Source organism: Pinus tabuliformis, chromosome X (assembly GCF_031772625.1).
Source record: "Pinus tabuliformis cultivar Carrire ecotype Pingquan chromosome X, CPIR1, whole genome shotgun sequence".
Classification (NCBI taxonomy): Eukaryota; Viridiplantae; Streptophyta; class Pinopsida; order Pinales; family Pinaceae; genus Pinus; species Pinus tabuliformis.
Window position 1 is genome coordinate 1,457,344,865 of NC_142308.1, and position 22,499 is coordinate 1,457,367,363.

The 22,499-nt window shown below is 38.3% G+C and overlaps 1 protein-coding gene across 1 annotated transcript in view; it reads right to left on the reverse strand.

The window, feature by feature from the left end:
- Positions 1-820: 820 nt before the first annotated feature.
- The window catches only part of LOC149145506 (protein SABRE-like), a 30,002-nt gene continuing 8,323 nt past the window's right edge, over positions 821-22,499 (reverse strand). The window contains exon 3 of the mRNA XM_089449463.1: positions 821-1,266. Within this exon, the coding sequence (XP_089305589.1) occupies positions 1,116-1,266 (151 nt within the window). The 3' untranslated portion in view covers positions 821-1,115. The remainder of the gene's footprint in view (positions 1,267-22,499) is intronic.

Here is a 22,499-nt window from a genome sequence, read left to right on the forward strand (position 1 = left end):
AACCTGCTAGGAAACAATAAGCCAGGTTGTTGGGGTTACGAAAATTAACACCTATGTCAGAAAATTCATGTTGTCTTCGATATTACAGATGACTAGGAAAAGATAAAAAGCTTATCACAAAACCAGATTCCCAATTCTTAAAAAACCTCCAAACTAGGTTTAACACTCCTGAAATATTCACTTCTTAAGTTATCTATTCTTGAGAAAATCATTTCTCTATGCTTTAATGCCATTTGGCTTTGTCTATTTTGTCTTAAGAATTTTAAATCTTGAAATTGTAAATTCTCATTAATGAAAAAGATGTATATGCACCTAAATGGATAAAAAACACAACACTTTAAAAATCTGATTCTCTGCAACAAATAAATCTGCTTTCAATTTGATCATTCTTTGTCAACCACTATGCAATTCATTTGCACACTGCAGTCCAAGCATCAGAATCTGAATATTTAAACCTTTTACTCAGTATCTTTTCATTCTTATTCTTGTGAATTTTGTGCAATACGTTTTTGATATAGGTGTTCATGAATAAACATCAGAAGGTACAAGGTTAATTGTCAAGAATTTAGAACACCTCTTTCATTTGATTTCCAACTTCCAGCCAATTTCTCCATACTAGTACCAGTTATTTAAGTAAATAGATAGATCCTTTCTGAATTTTGGATTTTTCCAGGCATATTTATATTTAGCCTGGCTCAGGAAAACCAATATCTATTTATCTGTTGTATAGATTCCTCGCTACCATTAAACAAAATGGTTTAGCTATTCTAAACTGTTCTGGCATAGGCAACGGTTTCACATGTCAGCGATATTTTCTTACTGAATGCACACTCAGATGTAACAGACACCAACTCTATTAGTATGAAAGAAATCAAATGATATTTTGCAGGATCAAGCTCACTGCAGAAAAGCTAATCATTCAGTAGGAAATAGGCTTTTATGTGCCAAACTATCTGGATCTCGATAGGTCAGCAAAGACATAGACCCAAAAAGCCATGCCCAAAGATTCAGAACCTGAATGAAGATCAAATAAACACATGCACTCAGAGCAACAATTTAAAAACTATAAGAATGGAAACATATTGTCATAGGCGTTCAGAATGTTGAATGCCCCTTCAACATAAATTAGGGACTTTCTTGTGCAGCAAGCAAACCTTCTTAAACTTCACCAATACATCCCTGGCACAGTTGCATCCTGCAACACGAAATTGGACAGATGCTCCCATTATTCGGCTAAGAACCCAAGCCAATAGTCTGGCAGCAAACCTGACACCAGAAACAAACAATATAATCTAACATTAAGTCAGTTCTCACCATATCTATACTGGTTGTAGAAGATTATACTAGCAGCAGCAGCATTACAATTTTTAGAAAGAGGTATAGTAAATCAACAACAACAAGTACCATTCAAGTGTTGCCATGTAACAATTACTGAAGAATATATTAGCATCTTTGAAGAAACATACAATGGTATATAATAAGACATAATAGGGCAGTTACCGATAGTTGGTTTCCTTATTCGTTATCAATTCTGAAGGATTGTAAACCGGGGTTCATCAGGGTGTGCGGAAAATTATCTGAGCGAATCTGAGGAATTTTCTACCAGTGTTTAATCGAAAATTATCGACTAAAAAACTTGCTCACATAAATTAAGAATATAATGTAGTCACACACCGACTGCTGTTGCCTAGCGCTATGTACTTGTAAAACCCTACATCGCATGCACAACTGGAGGGTCAAGTTCCAACTTGATTTCATCATGTTGGCTCATTCACATGCACATCCAGGGTTACAAATTGATCAAATTTTGCTACACATCAAGTTACAACAGATTTTGAAAACTTGCTACTTTAAGCATTTCTACTTTCTAGAAGTGAGAGCTCCAAGATCCACACATCAGAGTTAACTACATATTCCTGGTCCTTGTGAGCTCACAGTACCAATGAGCTTCATTCCAACAACATGCAAGGTATGAAACCACTATTTTTAGCACTTACAGTTACAGGACTTGCATGTCAAATCAGACCACATATCTAGGTTCTGTGCATGAAGACAAATCCAATGAGACTATTTTCAATGACATATAAGCAGTGGCTATTTTTAGCAGTGCTTATTTTCAGAAGTGTTATCTACAGTAAGTGTCGCCACAGTTGTTATCTTGACAATCCAAGACTCCTATTTTGTTAAAATTGGCAACTAGGGCCAAACTCCATGTGGGTCATCTTATTTATGGCAGCTGATATTTTTCATGGATCCCTCTCATCAAGAGGTGTAGGATTGATCTAAAAATCGTCCGATTCCGACAAGTATTCATGGACATATGAATTTATTTGTGTTATGGGACAATTCGTCAAGGTCGGCCAGCAACCAAATTGCCCCCACTTGTGCTCAACGTTTTTAGTATAAAAGGCGGTGGCTTGTTAGTCATTTGAGAACGTACATTTTCTCTTGTGATCTCTTCCTCTCCACTCGTTTGGGTCTTAGTGGAAGGAAGAGTCACTAAGAGTATACGCTGCCATAGAATGAGTGCCCTAAGCATCTACGCTGCCCTAACATGAAACTATGGAAGATCATGGAGAAGCATCTACGCTGTCCTAATAGAGAATCCTATACGCTGTCATGTTATGGAAAAATGGAAGCCTAATATGCTGTTATGGAAGCCTAACCTATACGCTGCCATAGAATGAGTGCCCTAAGCATCTACGCTGCCCTAACATGAAACTATGGAAGATCATGGAGAAGCATCTACGCTGTCCTAATAGAGAATCCTATACGCTGTCATGTTATGGAAAAATGGAAGCCTAATACGCTGTTATGGAAGCCTAACCTATACGCTGTCATGTTATGGAAGCCTAAATCTAATACGCTGTTATGTGAGTCTACAGCAATCCTATATACAATCTCTCGAGGAATGACTTCAGACAAGGACAGTATATGGATCTGCATGTATATCAGTGATATATATGTCTGCACTCTTTCATGGTTGGATGAAAGTATGTAATAAGGTGCAGCTGTATGTAATAAGTTGCAGCATGATGTAATAAGGTGCAGCTGTATGTAATAAGGTGCAGCATGACAGTATGATGGTGCAGCATAGTGCACAATGATGGGTACAACAGTGTGAATGGTGCAGCATGATGCAGCACAGTGATGATGGACATAGTATGATGTGTGCAGCATGGTCATGAGGTCCAGCATAGTGATGATGGGTGCAGCATGGTGCAGCACAGTGAGGTGCAGCATGATTACAAGATGCAGCACAATGATAGGTGAAGGAGTCAGCTTGGAGAATCAGTTGAAGCAGCATGTCTTCAACTGAGTTCAGCCATCTCATGTATCATTTTCTTAGAGATGATCTATGCTCTTATTTAGATAAGTCAAAGTGCTGACTTCTGTTGTATATGTATTATCTCTCTCTCTATCTCTGCTGAACTATTGAAGAACATATAAGAAGAATTGATCAAGGGTTTCCCCACATTGGGGTTTGTCCCTGGCTCGCGCCACATCTTGTGTCCTCTTGTCTTGTCTTGGCTTGTCTTCTGCGATCTGTATTTATGTTCTATCTGCATTTTACTATCATGCTAAATGTGATTGCTAATCTGGAATTGATATTGAGCTAACTTTGAAAATTCAAGTAAATTTGCTATCAGCATAGAACATATCTAAAATTAACATATTTGGTTGGAGGTGGAACTACTATTTTTGACATGTCTATTTTAGTAGGTCTATTTTTAGCAGGTGGATGGACAATGTCATGGTTCCATTGTGCAATGCTAGAATTGTTATGCGATTCCAGTTTGGAAGAAGGATGAGTGGTTAGATTCTAGGATGTTCACCAACAAGTGGCAGTTTGTCTCGCATTTGGACACATCGCAGCTAAATATAGATGTACCAGAGCATTCATGACGTTGATTTATGATGTGATATTTATGATATATCTTGGTGCAGTGAATTGGTTTCCTAAGCTATATTTGCTCTTTTTAAAGGTTCAAATTCGTCGGTGTGGCATGTGCATGCATGTGGCTTGTCATTCCAGGAAATTTCAAGATGACTCCAAGACTTATCCATGTAACTCTGTATTGTGATATCCCTTTAGATGTTGGAAATTATAAAATGGATATTTGCACGCATGGAGGGAGTTTGCATGTGTTGGATTTGCGTGCATGAGTTTGCATGCCTTAGTTTTGGCACTAAGAGAGGTCAAGTTGTGCATGAATGAGCACATAATTTATGGCTATGTTTACTGCTGAAGTGCATGGTTCCCTATCTCGCACCTCTAGAGCACATGCATTAGGAAACTCTTCTCCCATACTTTAGACCATTATTTTACAGAGTGAATTATTCTTGGAAGTTTTAGGAACACTTCTTCCATCCTTTTGGACTTGATAGCACTTCCATTACTACTTGCCAGAGATTGACAGAGCAGCCCTTGTTGTATTGTATCTATTTTCTGACTCTATTAATATATCAGATAGATTCGGGTATGTTTTTTCCCAACCCTTTTAATTTCACGGTTGTTTCATGAGAGCAATTGTGCAGTAGGGTTTGTATTGTCATTCTTATGCACTTGTTTTGATTTCTCTTTCACTCAAGGCACATATTCTCTCCCGTTTTGAATTGTTCTTTCCCTCAAAGTGCATGTTCTTCTCCATTTGTTTCCATTTTGCTGCTGAAATTTAATTAAAGGAACTAGTCCCACCTGATGCATTTTTAATTACAGGTTTTACCATGTTCTTGGGTGTTTTCCAGGTGCTTGAGGGCAGCTAGTATGGTGATTAATTTCAATTTTATATGCACATTTACACAGAAATAACAGCACAGAGAAACCCTAGCGATCCCACCTGATGCAATTTTAGTTATAGGTTTTACCATGTTCTTGGGTGTTTTCCAGGCGCTTGAGGGCAGCTAGGATGATGATTAATTTCAAGTTTATATACATATTTACACACAGAAATAACAGCATACAGAAACCCTAGTGATACCCCTATGTTGCTGGAAAAGCACCAACTCAAACAAAAAGTCATCTCTTAGTGACAGGGTCAGATCACCTATAGTTATCACTTGGATCTGTTCTTTCTTAATTGGTGCAAATTTGTTTGATAGCAGTGCTAGAGGTAAATAGGACATTTCCAAGCTTGTCCTGAATTTGTGAGCATGCCTGGAAATGATTCTTATTGTCTTACTAATAAGAACCATCACTACGTTCCAGTTTGAGACAGGTAAGTTTTGGAATCTTACAATCTTTTTATAGAAATTGTATTACAATCATAGTTTTGAAACTCGGTCTGAGACTTCGACTTGGCGACCTATCAAACACAGGTTTCGACTCGGATTAAATGACTCATTTCCAAAAGATACATAAAATAAATAAATTTTATTGAAAAAAAAAATTAAGATTCCAAGCCATGATTCAAGAATCCAAACCATCATAGTGTGTGTGTGTGTTGTGAAAACCATTTCAACCACAGACTCTAACAGATGACAATCCTACATATCCATCGGATTGTGCAAAAAATGGTGTTGAAATTCTTTTTGACTATCATCATTCATAGATAGCCTTACAGGATACCAGATACTATCCACCATCCAACAGAAAACAGATCAGATATGAGGAAACAGCAAGGATATATATTTATTTTTTTTATTATATTAAAAATATATACATATATATATATATATATATATCTAAATATATTTACTTTATGTATATATGTTATATAGTATATCTATAATATATATTCTATTATATATAATAATATATAATAACATTTTATATAGATATAAGTAATATAAGTTTAGATTAATATAATATAATGTTAATTACAATATCTCACAACGATTTAGTTAACTATTTTTAAAATAGCTGTGGCTAAAACATAATGTTTTGGCAATTGTACTTGGTGATTTAGTTAATATATAGAATCAGATAACATCTATCCACTGGACCGCAATAGTGGAGGCCCGAGGGCACATCCCAACATGACAGAAAATGCATTCACGTTCCAGCACAATGGACAGTGCATTTGGTGGAGGCTCGAGGGCACATTCCAACACGACGGACGGAGCATTTGATGGAGGCCCAAACCATATAAAAACACATTAAAAATTATTATTAAAAAGCAGATAGTTGAAGGGTGAATCTAATGGCCAAACTTCATCAAACTTATGCAAACTCTCTTCGCATGCATCAGATTTAGAATTTTATGGATAAAATTCAGCAAATGGGTGACTTATGCTGACGTTAGTGTTTGCTGTCCATATGAACCCTGAGCAGATTCCAATCATAACAGATCCGGCAATCCGTGGATCCAGCCCCCATGCCTGACAGATCATGTAACATAGATAATAGCTATCCTTGGTGCAAAACTAGTGGCATTTCCTTACACCGCCTCATCACCAAAGTTCACAGTTGGCAAGAAGTTGAACAACATTTGCTGGATCACATCTTTGCATAACATTGTAAAAGTTTTGTGATCCACAATACATGGACACTCAATGGTAACGTGATTTAGGTTTTCTATGGGGGATTAATTGGTCCCACATTCCTCAAAAATCTTTTGCACATGGAATTTCTTCTCATCATGGAAGATTTCAAGAACTTGAAAAAAAATTGGCAATTTCCATATTTTCAGCATGTCCCTAGATTATATCATGAAACCTGGAATTTGTATTGTTTTATGTTCCCAGCTACCCCACTAACACTTTTCGGCTGCAACTATCAATGAAAAAGATTTACTGATTTAAGTATTTATCCTTATGTCCGGATGTGGCAGCCTTGTATAAGAGAATACTTTTCAGAGAAACTAGCTTTATTGCAGGAGTAAGTGGAGAACCTGCATCAGCCATGTTTCTCTTGTCCATGCCTTGCAAGAGAGGATTCCAGACCAGGGAAAATTTTAAGAACCCCCCCTAAATTTATAAATATAATAAATAGGCGAATCTCCATGGTATATAGGAAAAATGGAAGGCGATTTTATCAATAATATAATATGTATATATAATTTTTTGGCGAATCTCTCACCAGGCATGGCGAATATTTTACTCAATTATAAAATCTTGTAAGATCTTGGCGAGTCTTTCACTAAATAATAAAACTTTGTAAAGTCCTAGTGAATCTTAGCATAGGCTACATGCTGTTTAATTCCCCCATTTAAATAGGCTACATTCCAGGTGAATACCATGGGTCAATACCATGTGCCGTTTTGGTGAATACCATGGGTCAATACCATGTGCCATATTTATTTTTATTAATTCTAATATTAGGGTTAATAATGGTTTTTTGCATGGTATTAATAACAATCTAGTCCATGGTATTTGTCCCATAGTATTTTGGCCATAGGTTTCACCTAAATATAACCCATTTTTTGAGTGTTCGTAAATATACGGTGACTTATGGAGTAAATATAAAAAAATGTGTTATTTTTTTACCATACCTCTCGTTTATTTATATTTTTATTAATTTACCATACCTCTTTTACAAATATGGTATTTGGCCCATAGGATTCACTTAAATAAAACCTCTTTCTTGAGCCTTCATAAATAGAACGAGAGTTATGGACTAAATATAAAAAGAGGTTTTATTTATTTACGATACGTCTAGTTTATTTATATTTTTATTTATTTACCATACCTTTTGAGTAAGTATAAAAAGACGTTTTATTTATTTACCATACCTCCACTTTACTTATAATTTTATTTGTTTACACCCTTACATGTATATAAGGCGACTTATGGAGTAAATATAAAAAATGTTTTATTTATTTACCATACCTCTCATTTATTTATATTTTTATTAATTTACCATACCTCTTTTATAAATGTGGTATTTGGCTCAGTGAATCCAGAAGAAGACACTGAGGATGAGGGGGAGCCTGACACCCCACCTGAACAACATGAGGATCCTATTGGGGAGAATATCGCGGATGATCACATGGCAAACAATCAGGAACATCGACATCAGATTCCGGAAAACTTAATACATCAGCAAATAAGAACACAAAAATTCACCAAAATCAAGGAGAGACGACAAGCATGGATCCAAGCATGGGAGGCATCAAACGGCATCACCACTCAGATACTTCAGACTCGGACAAAGAAACAGGCTTACAGAATACAGGAAATCAGTTAGTCATTGCTTTGACCGAGCCTGCTCAAGGTGAATGGCGCAAGGTTGAAAAGAAAAAGGGGCGAAAGACTTGAAGCCGCTGGCAGTCAGTTTTTTGCCCGTCCCTTTCCTCCTCTCTTCTCTTCTTCTTATTCTTTGTGCACGTTAGTTCACTAACGCTGCGAGCCCAGGTGGCAGTTTACTGAATGCTTCATTGCATCTGCTTGTGTAACTTTTCATTAATTTTTAATAAAGGTTACCGTTTTTTTCTTTGGAAAAAAAAATGTGGTATTTGGCCCATAGGATTCACTTAAATAAAAACTATTCTTGAAAATGGGCGAATGGATTCACTTAAATAAAACCTATTCTTGAAAATGGGCGAATGGAAGGTTGTAAGTCCTAATTTCAAGGGCTAAATTTACCTTTTTTACCCTCTCCCTTAAAATAAGGTGGGCTATTTGAGGTGATTTGTAAAAATGTACTATCATACAAAATATTCGCCCACTAAAAATTTAAAACCCCTTAATTTCGCCAAAGGGCGAACATTCGCCCCTAAAATTATCCTTGTTCCAGACGTGAAACAATTAAGTTCAATGCCACATTCTGGAAAGAAACCACAGACAAATGTGCGGAATCAGTTACAGGAATTGCTGGAATTGAAATATCTTAGCTGATGGAAGAAAAGAGGTTGGTTTGACCGGCCAGTTCAGGCTGGTTTGAGCTGGTTTGGACCAGTTTGGTATCAAACCGCCCCTCCGCTACAAGTTGATGGCCAAGTTGACCCAGTGGCCTATCAACTTGGCCAGTTTGATCTGTTCCAAAGTCAGATTGGGCAGAGTTTAAAACTATGATTAAAATAGAGAAAATTCCTCCTATGGTCCCAGAAGTACATCTAGTCAGCCAGGATCTAACTAGGGTAATGATATAGTTAAGCATAGGTTTTGTACCTTAAATCAGTATGGAATAAGCCTCTTCATTTGTCAGACATTAATATAATTATCTTATCTTTCATATCTTATTCTATATGTTTGGGAGTTTGTATGAATTAATGTGATAATTCCCATCATAGTTACCATGTTCACAAAACTTAAATTTCATTGGCACCACAAATTCATTTGGCAAATAAATTTAAAAAAAAAAAACTGAAAGTTTCTGACTTCAGTGTTGTCCATAACATTTCAAAAACATGAGGCTACATAAGGCTTGTTTACTGATCAACTTTTGTTTTTCTTGGGGGAAGATCTCTTTGGGCAATCCATCAGTCAAAAGCAGTTGACACCCAAGGTCAGAACCTATTGATTGAATTGTCCATAGCCATAAACCAAATGTTGAACACCAACCTATGATTGAAAAAAGACGTCCTTTCTTATTCAGACATGATCAAAAGCAAGATATTTCATGAATGTTTTAGTCGGGGTACTGAATTTAACAGTTATAATTCCCATGCACATAAAACTGTACAGCAACTCCTATTATTTTTACATGAACATGTGTATTTCACTTCTTGTTCAACTATAAGTTCACTTCTCCTCTCAGACTTCTTCAAGCTAACAATTGTGATAGGACTTCTTAACTCCATATTTGAGTATTAATCTACAGTACATACCCATGGATATCATTTGCAGTGAGTTTATTATTAAAGAGTTCACTATTTGGCATCGACGGTTTGTGAGTACATTACAGAATGGAATGGTTAGTCAATCCACTGATGCAGCATCAATGGTTCATTGAGTGCCCTTCAAACCTGGCACATGGTTGCCTGTCTTTATACTTCAGCCTTCAGGGATAGATGGTTGGATAAAGTTTGAAAAAGTTACTTTCAAGCAGGTGCATGTAGAGGATATACTATAGGTACATGTATAGGATATAATAACATGGTTGCTCCCTGTGAATTGGAAGCCTTCTTGGCCAACTGGTTCAGAATCTTCTTTGAAGACCTGAACCCTTTGAACTTGCTCATGGGACCTGAACAATTTGTGAAGTCATCTCATACCATCAGACCTTCTTGAAAAACTTGAAAGGATTTGCTGACTGGTCCTTCCCACCTGAACCTGCATGTTGACTCCCTCTACTCTACCCAATCTTTGAAGCTTCCTCCTCCCTAAAATCTTTGTCACAGTGATGTTGCTTGGCATTGCTTGAATAGATTGGCCCTTTAGCCTATACAAGTTGCCCTCTCTAACTCCAATGATGTGGCCATCGTCAAAGCTAGATCCCATGGATCTGATCAATGCTTGTCCATCTTGGAACGCTACAACAAACCCCTTATTCTCTATCATAGAGACCGAGAGAAAACTTCTCCTAAGTTCTAGCACCCATAGCACGTCCTTCATTTTCAACATGTCTCCTAGCTCATGTTGGAATAATATTGTCCCAACTCTCTTCACTGCATGTTTGGTATCAACACCAAACTCCACATGCATCTTTGAGTCCCACTCTGTCAAGCTATCAAACAACCCTCGTTCTCCTGTCATATGATGCGTGGCTCCACTATCCAATAGCCATACACCAATTGGTATGGTGCTCAAGGAAAGGTAGGAAATAAGTGTGAATTCCATCTCAAACTTCTTGGCAAACTCTTCCACCTAAGCTTCTGCCAACACAACTACAACAAGTTGCATACCCTTTCAACCCTTCTTCCTCTCTAAACATTATGATGCATAGTGTCATTTCTTGACATGCAAAATAATTGACCTTAGTCAAGTCTTCCTTCGAGTGTGAGGGTGACTCCTCAATCCGTTGAAACCTTTTCCTTTGCTCTTCATTTTCTGACTAGCAAAGAGCAAGATTCTCATCATCACCTCTATGTTGGCTTCCTAATAGGGATCTCTCAATTCTCCTCTTGAATGAAATCATCCCATAGTCTATCCCAATCAGGAAAGTTTTCATGTCACAATGCCCTTGATGAAAGAGCCCATGGCTTGGTGAAGCCATTCAAGGTTGTCGTAACCACATCTCCATTTGTCATGGCCTCCCCAACTGCAGCCAACTCATTACAAACATGTGCGATCTTGGGGAGATAAGAGCTCAATATATCTTATCTGGTCATCTTGGTGTTCTAAGCTTTTCTTTCAACCCATCATCCTGTTAGTATTATCGCATTGTATATCTTCATAAGAGCCTCCCACATCTCCCTTGCTATATTCTTCTTAGAAAGGTGAAAATCACATGATCTTTCACCGCATCCAAAGATAATCCTTCTGGCTTTCACATCCTCTTGATTGTGGATGACCAGATCTACAGCGACTATAGGCGAAGTAAGTTTGGTGTTAAGAAACTCCCATATGCCATTCTCCATGAGAATCAACAAAACACTCACCTTCCAAGGAATGAAGTTATATGCACCCTCATGCCATTCTCCATGAGAATCAACAAAACACTCACCTTCCAAGGAATGAAGTTATATGCACCCTCCAACCTGTCCTCAAACCTCAAACCGGTTGCGACTATCTCCAAATCATAAACTTAATTGGACAACAAAACAAAACAAAGAACCAAAGAAGAAAAAATAAATAAATAATAAAAAATCGAAACAAACCAAAGAACAAAAAAAAAAATTGCTAATGAAAATTTGCTTTCCGTACATTATGGCAACTTGTCCTACTAACGACGTTATCTGCCAACCTGTATCTTGATGAATGTGACTTGTGAAAGTTGCTAGTTGGTGTGAGTTTGGTGTTAGCAAACTCCCATATGCCATTTTCCATGAGAATCGGTGAAACCCTCACCTTCCAAGGAATGAAATTATATGCGCCCTCCAACTTGTCCTCAAACCTCAAACCGATTGCAGCCAACTCCAAATTAGAAACTTAACTAAAAAAACCATTGCTAGAAAATTGCTTTTTGTACACTATGGTTGTTTCTCCTGTTGATGACACTATCCCCCAACCTATCTTTGTGACTGCAACTTGCCAAAGTTGCCAGTTGGTCGACTATCTCTACTACAACTAGCATAGCCCTGTTGGCTACCATCACACGACACTAATACGTGGGTCCACAGCTCAACTCTACCCCACTCACCTGTGTGGCTCTTATGCCAGCAAGGGTTCAATGGTGTGTCTCTCATGCCTTGTTCATGAGTGTGATCTACGACTGACCTGTCTACCCTACAACCAACGATCGTTCCATGCATCTCGGTTGCAAACCTTGTCTTGTGGGTGTTGGTCGCCTTTTCTCCTTTCCCTGCAGCCCAAAACACTCACTTGGCCTCTTTGCCCCATAGTCTGCTCACCCGTGTGCAGTCTCTACCTGACCCCACTCGTGGCAGCTCAACCTATTTGCTAGCTCGATGTGCAGCAACACAATGCCGCCATGATTACTACTATTTGGTTGTTGGCTATTGCTATCTAGCTGCTAGGTTGTACACGAGAGTAGACTTGCAATGGAGAAACAAGAGAGGAAACAGGTTGCTTCTTGGAAATGGTCTTCAATAGCTAAGAAGATATATTAGTTATGCTTAATTATTAGCATTAAACTACCACCAAGACTTATATTTTCAAATTTTTTCCTATAACTAATTCACCATTCTACATGATTTTTTGAATGTATATGCATCAAAATATATCAAAAAATGCTACAAATGTTTCTCTTGACCTCCTCCCATCCACAGCACAATGAACAGAGAATAATCAATAGCTTTTCCTTTGGACTTCGTATGTTAGGAGTATCCCTCGCTCCTCTACTCCCCCCAGGATCATACAAGTGGATTTTTCTACGATTCTAGAGTACCCAAATAGGGAGAGATTGCCTTGCTCGCCTCCCTCGCCATCGACCATCAGATCCAGGAGGTTGACCTCATTGGCCTCATCTTTAGCTCCCCTTCGCTTCTTTGGAGTTACACAGTCTAGCAACAGACATACTTTGTACTTCTTATTTTTTGTCGTTTCATGCGATTTTATACATTCTCTAATTGTACATTTATTTCATTTTAGTCATATTTTAGTCTTTTTAGCTTTGGAATTCATGGAATCGCATTTGCACCAATGTTTTTAAAACCGGAACTGGTGACCGGACCGGTCCACCTAATGAACCGGTTTACCGACCGAAACCGGTCTAACCGAGACTGGTTTGGTCTAAACGAACCGGTTTTAAAAAATACATTAAATAATTAATTTTTAATGAAACAAAACTATTTTTAAGATGTAAAACCATGATTCCAAGCCAATAGAGACAAAATATGCAAAGTTTGCTCATTTATATACCATGTAAAGGTGAATATATCAAAATGGCACCGAGTACAATACATATCATCGACAAAATAGCAAAATACATAAGAAATGAGGCTCTAAATGGCCTATAAAGTCCAAAAACAATGTTGCAAGCTATGAGGCCATTGGCCTACTACAAGTCTACAGTGTACACATGATCAATCATCAAGTTCATCACCACTACTAGACACAGGATCATCATCAAGAGTTACATAGACATCATCTGGTTCAGAGTCTGAGGATGCCTAAGCCTGATCTGCAACCTCAGTATCAAATTTCAATGCCACCAATGACAGTAGAAGTGGACCTAATGGAAGCACGAGTTTGTCGACCTGCATGACTAGTGCCTTCCATTGGTTCTTTGCCTTTCCTTGATGCCGCTACTGATCCTAGTTCTGATGCCACCACATAATCTGCATCATCCCCCGCTAAAGCCATGTCGATATCAAAATCAGCCTCAAACACAGGTTCTTCAGTCTCCTCCACCCATTCTGATGTTGGATCAATATCGTCCAACACAATGGGATCTAGATCAGGAGTTTTGCTCATCATTTGGAGCTCCGATTGCATTTATTGTTTACCCCCAAACCATGAAATCCTGAAAACCATTAAGTCTGTTGAATTTTGAGTGAAATCTAAAATTCTAGTTTCTCCATATGAAATCCAATGAGGTTGAAACCACTCTCAAACATCCTGAGTCATTTCATGGTAATGTTAAAAATTTAAGTAAAAGGATGAAAATGAAAATTAAAGGAAATGTCACTTTTACTTTAAGAATTTAACATTACCATTAATTGCCAACATTGTTAGGGTTGAAACACCCTTAGTTTCCCCCCAAAACCCCTGAAACACAGTGAAAAATATGCTTTTTTAACTTTACAGTGGGCGTGCCTAAAACCGGTCGGTTCCGTCCTAAACCGGCCGGTTTTCACCGGTTAGGGCAAAAAAATGGCGAAATGGCCTTTCCAACCGGGTTTTTTGGCCGGTTTAGACCGGCAGCCTTGCTAACCGGCCGGTTAGACCGGTAACCGGTTTTTAAAAACGGTTTTGAAAACACTGATTTGCACTCCCAAATGTCTTGTATATACACCAAATGTATCTTTTAGTCCCATTGACCTACTCTTGTGGTCACTTGAGGACATTAATAAAATTATCTTATCTCATAGTCTTTTGGAAATTGGCACTTCATGCTCTCGCTCCCTATAGTTATGGTGTTACAATTAGAATAACAGAACTATTGAACACTATGAAGCTCCGAAAATATTGATACTAAGCATAAGAGAGCATGCCAACCCCTGCTAGAGATGGTGAGCAAGGACAAGTGAGGAGACCAAGAGGCTAGCCCATTGTTGAAGTCTTCAAGAACAATAAAAAGTCGATGTATCCTAAAGGGATCACCAAGTCTACGAGAACTTGGTTATATGATCCTAGAGGAAGAGGCCAATGTTGCATGAAACCCTTTCCCCCCAAGGATCCAAACTAGGAATTGCGTCCCATACAGATTCGTGGGGGATCTGTCGTCAGATCTGCGTTTGGAATTTTGAAACCGTGGATTGGGTCAACAAAGACAATTCTTGGAAATTCGGAACCATGTCAACACGATCCATGGTTCTGAATTTCCAAACCGCGGATCCGACGACAGATCCGCGACGGATCAGGCACGGATCTGTACGTATACGAAGGGAGACGAGCGGTTCCACAAGGTTCTAAATATTCTTTTTATTTTTTCTTTGACTTAAGTTGGGTTGGGGCTTCTTGAACACTACAAAGGTGCTCCCTTGATGCTCCTTAGTTGCTTCCTAGATGCTCCCTCATGGTAATGTAAGTAAAAGTGGCATTCTCCTTTATTTTTCATTTTCATCCTTTAATTAAATTTTTAACATTACCATGAAATGACTCAAGATGTTTGAGAGTGGTTCCATCCTCATCAGACTTCATATGGAGAAAATAGAATTTCATATCCTATTCAAAATTCAGCAGACTTAACAATTTTCGGGAATTCAAAACCAATGGGAATGTGGCATTTCATTAGATTATATCATGTATGAGGGTATGTGATTAGCACTTAATCAAGAGCACCAAGCCCTATATGTACCCTAGTGTTGGCGGTGTTAATTGTTGAACTCCTTTGTCATGCCCTTAGCAAAAAATCACCTTTCAATCAAGTCAAAATCATCGAACAAGCATGTTAAGTTTTTTCTACCATATTTTAAGGGTTGGATTAGGTAGTTTGATCAAAATTGGGCAATGTTGACTAACATCCCTACACAATCGAGGTAGAGGCAAAGGCTAGACAAGAGGAGAAGAATCTAGATTCTATATGGTTGATGCATCTAAATAGTTGATGCTCGAATAATTAATCATTATTGTATAATGGATGCCATATCTATCTTGATTTATGTAAAAATATGCATGCTTCCATATCTTGTACAACTAATTTGGTATTTTGGATGTTTTTTTAATATAAATGCAAAAAAATATAAAAACACACACATATATATAGTAGACGCTTCACTTCCTAGACTTTTGGGAAATGATGCTTCCGCGTCCTGCTTTGTGCAACATTGCTTGGGAGGGCCAAGAGGGGGCCACAAGAACGAGGTAGTTGACATCTGAGGCCAATAGAAAGAATCCCTTGATAGAGATCTGACTACTTCGTTGAACCCAGTGAATACTAGTAGAAGCATGTTGATGGGGGAAAGCTTGACTCTAGGTCCAACTAGAGTCGATTCGTTCACTAATGTGGTGGTATACAATCTAAGATCTAGATGGAAAAGTCCTCATAAGTCTTGAATGAGAAGCCAATCAATCCCGTAACGTATTCAGAGGAGACCCAAGGTCTCACCAACCAAAAATATGAGGTCTCATGGATCTTTGATTGTCATTTGTTATTGCTCTTAAAGGAGGCAACCAGAAAGTATGAAATGGTCCTCCTCAAGGCCTCCAATCAAGGCATGACCTATGAACAACGAGATTTGTACTCGAAAATCTCTCCCACAAGGAGAGCAAGGTATTGCTAGTCAAGGTAGCAAAAGAAGGTGGAAAGGGAACCTCACAATCTTGGAATAAACAATGGTATCTACCTTAATCACGCAATAAAGGGGGAATTGGGAAATGAGATGCCCATCCATCTTTGGTTCCTTAAGGTGACAAAACTAGCATATCCTATGCAACCTTTGAAGGTGCCAATCAATGTCAATTCAGTCTAAGAGATCCCACTCAAAATTGACCCAAGGAAATCTAAGGGCATGCCTCCAATGTCTATCATACAAGGAGGGAAAACAACAAGGTTGTCCCTCAACGACAAGCAATGCTCCATGTAAAAGGCCCTCTTCAAACCAAGACCTCTAAAGGTGTGATCCATGTAGTTTGGATGTAATGTTTGTATATGTCCTCTCAGAAACCTCACACAAGTAATAATGATGCCCCAACTAAAAGATGGATTAGGGCATCCTTACCTTTAAGTGCTAGTCCCAATCCCACTCCAACCCAAAAAGATAGTGATGTTACTTTAAATGCTGACTTGGGAAATGCACTCGACAAGGTAAATGTTTCAGTACCTATCCTTACATTGGCAAATTAGAGCCTCAAAGAAGTCAAGGAAGGAAATAACTTTGATAAAAAAACTAAAGATCCTCATGTGATATTACGAAATATGACCAAAAGAATAGAGGACATGCACCTCTATTTCTCACATTAGTTGTAAATGATTTATTGTTACATAATTGTATGCTTGATTTCAGTGCTTCTATCAATATGATGCCTTTAAAAATAACGAATCAGGTAGAGTTGCAAATTAGAAGACCTTATAGAAATATGTGTGATTTTGATTCAAAGTATATCCAAATACATGGTCTTATCAAGGACTTAAAGGTTTGCTTGGCTGCCAATCTTGACATTGCTATGTTAACGGATGTCCCTGATGCTTGGGGTATGCTCTTATCTAGAAAATAGCCTACCGCTTTAGGAGAGCATATACAAATGAATCTATCATATGCCACCATACCTACCACTGATGAAAGACCATTCATCATTTATAGAGAACCTGCTGTGAAATACCATGTAAGAGACACCGTGGAAACTAACAACCATGTGTCTCATATTGATAAAGGATTGTGGGATTATCATAACTCCATAAATTCACGGATATCACTAGAAGAACAGTTTGGGGACTTCCATTTTCTTCCCTTCTTTTATGAAGAAAACATTGATGCTTCCATGGGCAGTAAAGATGAGCATCGTGAAGCTTTGAATCTTTAAATAGCTTGAAGACTCTTTGAACCTCAAACACTCAGGAATCTTGAAAATCCAAGGGAAAAGTAAAATGAAAGTAATATATGTCATGCAGACCTTATACCCTGTCTAAAGGCCAGTTCCTATGACCAGGAAATGAAAAAGAATAGGAGGTATAGGGTCAAGAGGAAGCTGAGTCACAAAATAGAAAAACAATTGTTAGCTAGTCATTAACTAGCTATTATAATTTTTTCTATAAAGGCTAGGCTCTCCTCATTTGTAAATAGTAGTTATTAACTTGAGAGAAGTGCTATCAATTAACAAAGGGCTCGTCTATTTGCAAACTCTTGTACTCTCTTGTATAATTGTGGAATGGTTTTTGTTAATGTTTCTTTTCTTGCTATTGTTATTGGGCATTATTTTTTAATTTAATTCCATCTTGTTAATAAGTAAATTCACCATAAGACTAATGTTATATGCCATTAAGGAGCTAATATGCTACATGGAAGCAAGCAACTAGGGCCTTCCCACTTGTGTATTTTTTTTGCAGGTAAATCGATCCAAGGGTTTTAAACCACTTTGAAAGGGGACTTTACTTCTCCAAAGGGGCTTGAATTTTGCCACACATAAAGGACAGAGGTTGGAGACGCCACAAGAGAAGGCTGCTCCTAAGGAGGGTTGAAAGTTAGGTTGCTCCTAAGGAGAGTTGAAATTTTGCAAGGCGAATTAAGTAATAGTGGGGGCGATTTCTGGAAGGACCAAGCCCACTCCCTCAACAAGAAATGGCCATAGTGACTTAGAGGAACATCTACTTCACATTATGACAAGAGGTGAGACTAATGCACGGGTATAATTTCAACAACCAAAAATCCATTGTTTCTCAGAATCTCACTTTTATTTTTTGCAGTTAGGGTAGGATTTGCTATTTTTTTATTTTCATATCAACTTTTAATAAGTTATTTATTGGGAAAAATTAGCAAAATTGTTGGATCTAACCCCATTTTAATACAAATTCCTATCTCCTCCATTTTAGACTTGTATGTAGCCTTTTGTTGCATATTTGGTAAATAAACATAACCCAGAAATCTGAAAATCAATTTCCAGCTAACTGGAAATTACATTTTTAGTCAAAATTTAATAAAAGGGAAGCCTCAAAGCCTCTATAATCCACCCTCTAGCCATCCCACACTTTGGAGTAATTCCCTAGAGGTGTTTTTCAGATGGTGGACTGGCTGATAAAATCAAATACATTGTTCTCCCTATGTTTTTACGTAGACTTTATAGTCTGTCATGACTCATACATGACAGCAGACTATTTTTACCCACAAATCCTTATCAAGGCATCAGAGCTGATAAATAATTATAAATTTGGTTGGGATCAGTGTTACTTGGGAGCGGGAGCGGAAGCGGGGAGCGGGAGCGGAAGCGGGAGCGGGAGCGACCATTTTCAGAAGCTCCCGGTTTGGGAGCGAATCCCGGAGCGATTTTTTAAAAATATATATATTTTTTATATTTTTAATTTTTGATACATATATGTCAACAAAAACATGTAGAATGATGAAATAGACATAAAAAACATAAAAAAACATAAATTGATCATTGAACCATATCACATCAATCATCTAGAAATTATAATCGTCATCAACCTTAGTAAAATAATAAATTAAAATAACATTCAATTCAATAACATTTATCATCATTGATCACCAAAGTAACAAGTTGTACTTGTAAGCCAAGTTAAACCATTACAAGAAGTAATATCGAAGATATTTCTAAGTCCTAACTTCTAACTGTTAACATGATATGAAATGTTAAAAATTTATAAAATGAAACATGAATAATGAGATGAAATGAAACAACTTTAGTCTTTCACAAAGCATCATATTCATAATTCACAATCATTACCAATGAGTTATAATTGCCAAGGCCCAACTTCAAACTTCAAATTTTCATTGTCACAGTGATATAATGTTTACAAAAAATATCATAATGTCATAATGATATGAAAGAGTCAAGAGTCAAGAGTCAAGGACTCAAAACTCAACACTGAACAGTTATGAAAACTAAAGTGACAAGTCTAATAGAAACTAAAAAAGACAAGTAAACTGTAAATCTACAAGTGGCCCTTGCCACGAGAGTCTCCAGGAGTATAAGTAGGTCATGGTGGTCTTCTAGGAGTCTCCCGCCCAGACCGACGACCAGAACTAGAGCCTCCACGCGAGGGTGTCGATGGAGGTGGCGACAGCAATGGAACAAGACTCGGGCCCCGAGAACTGCTACTGGATGGTGGAGGTGGAGGTGGCATGGCTGCTGCAGCTGCTTCAGCTTCATCCCGTACAAGCTCATCTTCTAGTTCTTCCATATGTACAATGCCATCCTCCAAATTGTCGTCCTCAGGGTGATTGTCCCAAATTTTATATGTGGGATCTTCATTAGCCCGATCACAGTAATGGCTCAACAACCTCAAATTGTACTGCACATAAACCAAGCTTTCTGCTCGGTTTTCGTTGAGCCTGTTTCTTTTCACATTATGTATATAACTGTAGGTGCTCCAACACCTCTCTGCAGAAGAAGAATTTACAACCTGTGCAAGAACTTTCAATGCCAATTTTCGCAAAAGTCCGTCGCCGCCATATGTTTCCCACCATGTGAGAGAATCAAATTTATCTTTGTCGTCCATTGCATGGAAGTTACCATACAAACCACTGCCAGTGAAGTATCTGCCTATTTCAAGGCGCACAGCTGCACATTCCTCCCTGTCAGGCACCAACTTTTCTAATGCATCCAGATATCCTTTAGTTACCTCTCGATCTAAATGGGGTTTGGTCCTAACACCACCCCCTGCTGCAGGATATACGCCAAGCAATGTAGTGGAAGGTTAAGCCTTTTCCACCGTTCACACACACAATCGTGAATCAGATTGTACAAGTCGGGATCTCTGTTATTAACAATGTCTTTTATTTCCCCCAACATGGTATCCATTTGCTCATACACCTCGCCAATCACTGGTTTGTCTGTATCTGCAAACCGAATCATGTTATAAATTGGCTTGGTGAAATCCAATACCTGTCTCACAGTTGTCCAAAACTGCCCATCAAGAGCGGCCTCCTCCACCGTTTCAAAACCTGCAATGTCAGCTACATTTGTAGCCCTTTCCTTTAACACCTGCCAATTTGGACTTGATACCATGCTAGCTAAACCCTCTCTTACCTTCAAAAGGCGCCTGAAGGTGAGGTAATAGCTACCAAATCTAGTCCTCGCAATCTTCAGCAACTCCAATCTCGAGTGACTGCGGAAAAGGCCATGGGTATTGCTATGATTTGTAATAAATTTTATCATTTTTTTTCCTTTCTTGTACAAATCACCAATCCATTGGTATTGTTCATTTTTGTTTTTGACAATATCATGCAACAGAAGGTTCAATGTGTGAACCAAACATCCAGACCAAAATATGTTCGGGTATCTATCCTCAATAATTGCTCCCGCTGCCTTACAATTAGGAGCATTATCAGTGATGACTTGGATGACATTGTATGGGCCAATACGCTCAATTGTTTCAAGCAATGCTTCTGCAATGTTGATAGCGGTCTTGAACTTGTCTGAGTAATCATGTGCAGCTAGAAAAATGGGACCACTTCGGGACACAGCAAGAACACTTATCAATGGCTTGCCTTTTACATTTGTCCATCCATCAAATACAATGGACACCCCATTGTCAGTCCAAGAACTTGTCATTTTATTCAAAGAATGTGATATTTTTGCTTTTTCATGATCAAGGCCAACAGTTCTTGCCTTGTCATACCCAGGGCTCTTGTATCCTTTAGGGGCATCATTTATGGCAGAAACCATTTCGTGCCAATAAGGTGAGCGTAGAACATTGAATGGTATCCCATTTGCATAGAGGAACCTGTAAATTTTTGAATCCACATCATTCCTACACCCCTCATCAAGGAAATCTGATATGGTTCTACGGCGTAAAGATGATGACCCTGAGCCTCCATGTCCATATCCACTGCCTTGGGAGGATGCTGAAGGAGTTCTTTGTGAGCTTTCAAAGAAACCCCTTGATCTTTTTGCTCTGTATTGGGCGTCCTCCTCTTCCTTTATGTATTTGGCTCTATCTACTGTTGACACCGCGTTGCAAGTTTTGATTCCTATTTGTTTCTCTCCATCCCATGCCCTTTTCCCGCAAAGGTGTCTTCTAGCACGGGTGTATGAGCCTGTGTAATCAGTGTTGCAATGGGGGCAATGAAATTTAGTGGTTCCACCCCCTCTCCCTGTTTCAGCCCTCTAAACATATTTCCACAATGGAGTTTGGTCTTGTTTAGTTTTTTGACCCTCATGTTCACCCTCTTCCACATCCTCCTCACTGGGGTTTTCACCTATTTGACTTCCTCCGGCTTCTTCATCCACCTCTTCAGTTTCAGGCCCCCTCCGTTTCCTACTCTCCACCACCATAATAACCAGAAAAGGGACCAGGAAGAGGAAAATGCCAATAAAAATCCCCAGGTCCATCGTGTTTGATGTTTGTAGAGTTTGAGTCTTGAATCTGCAAATTAATTTAGTTTATTGGGATTAATTCATTTAATTTATTAATTTAATTTAAATTAATGATCTTTAAACTCAAACAGGTAAATTAAACTAACCAAACTAACTACCTAACCAACTAAACTAACTAAATGATTAAGTTACTTACCTCTGCAAGCTTGCTCCTCGCTCCTTGGCACTTGCTCCTCGCTCCTCAGCTCTGGCTCCTTGCTCCTCAGCTCTTGCTCCTTTGCTCTTCCTCAGCTCTCAAGCTCAAGCTCAATCTCATTGAAATGATTTTTTTTTGGCCCATTGGGCTTATAAACCAAAAAAAATTAGTTAAATTTTTTTGTTTTTTCGGGTCCGGCGGAATTTTTTTCCGCCGAACCGCTCCCGGTTTTTTAAAATTCGCTCCCGAAGCGTTTTTA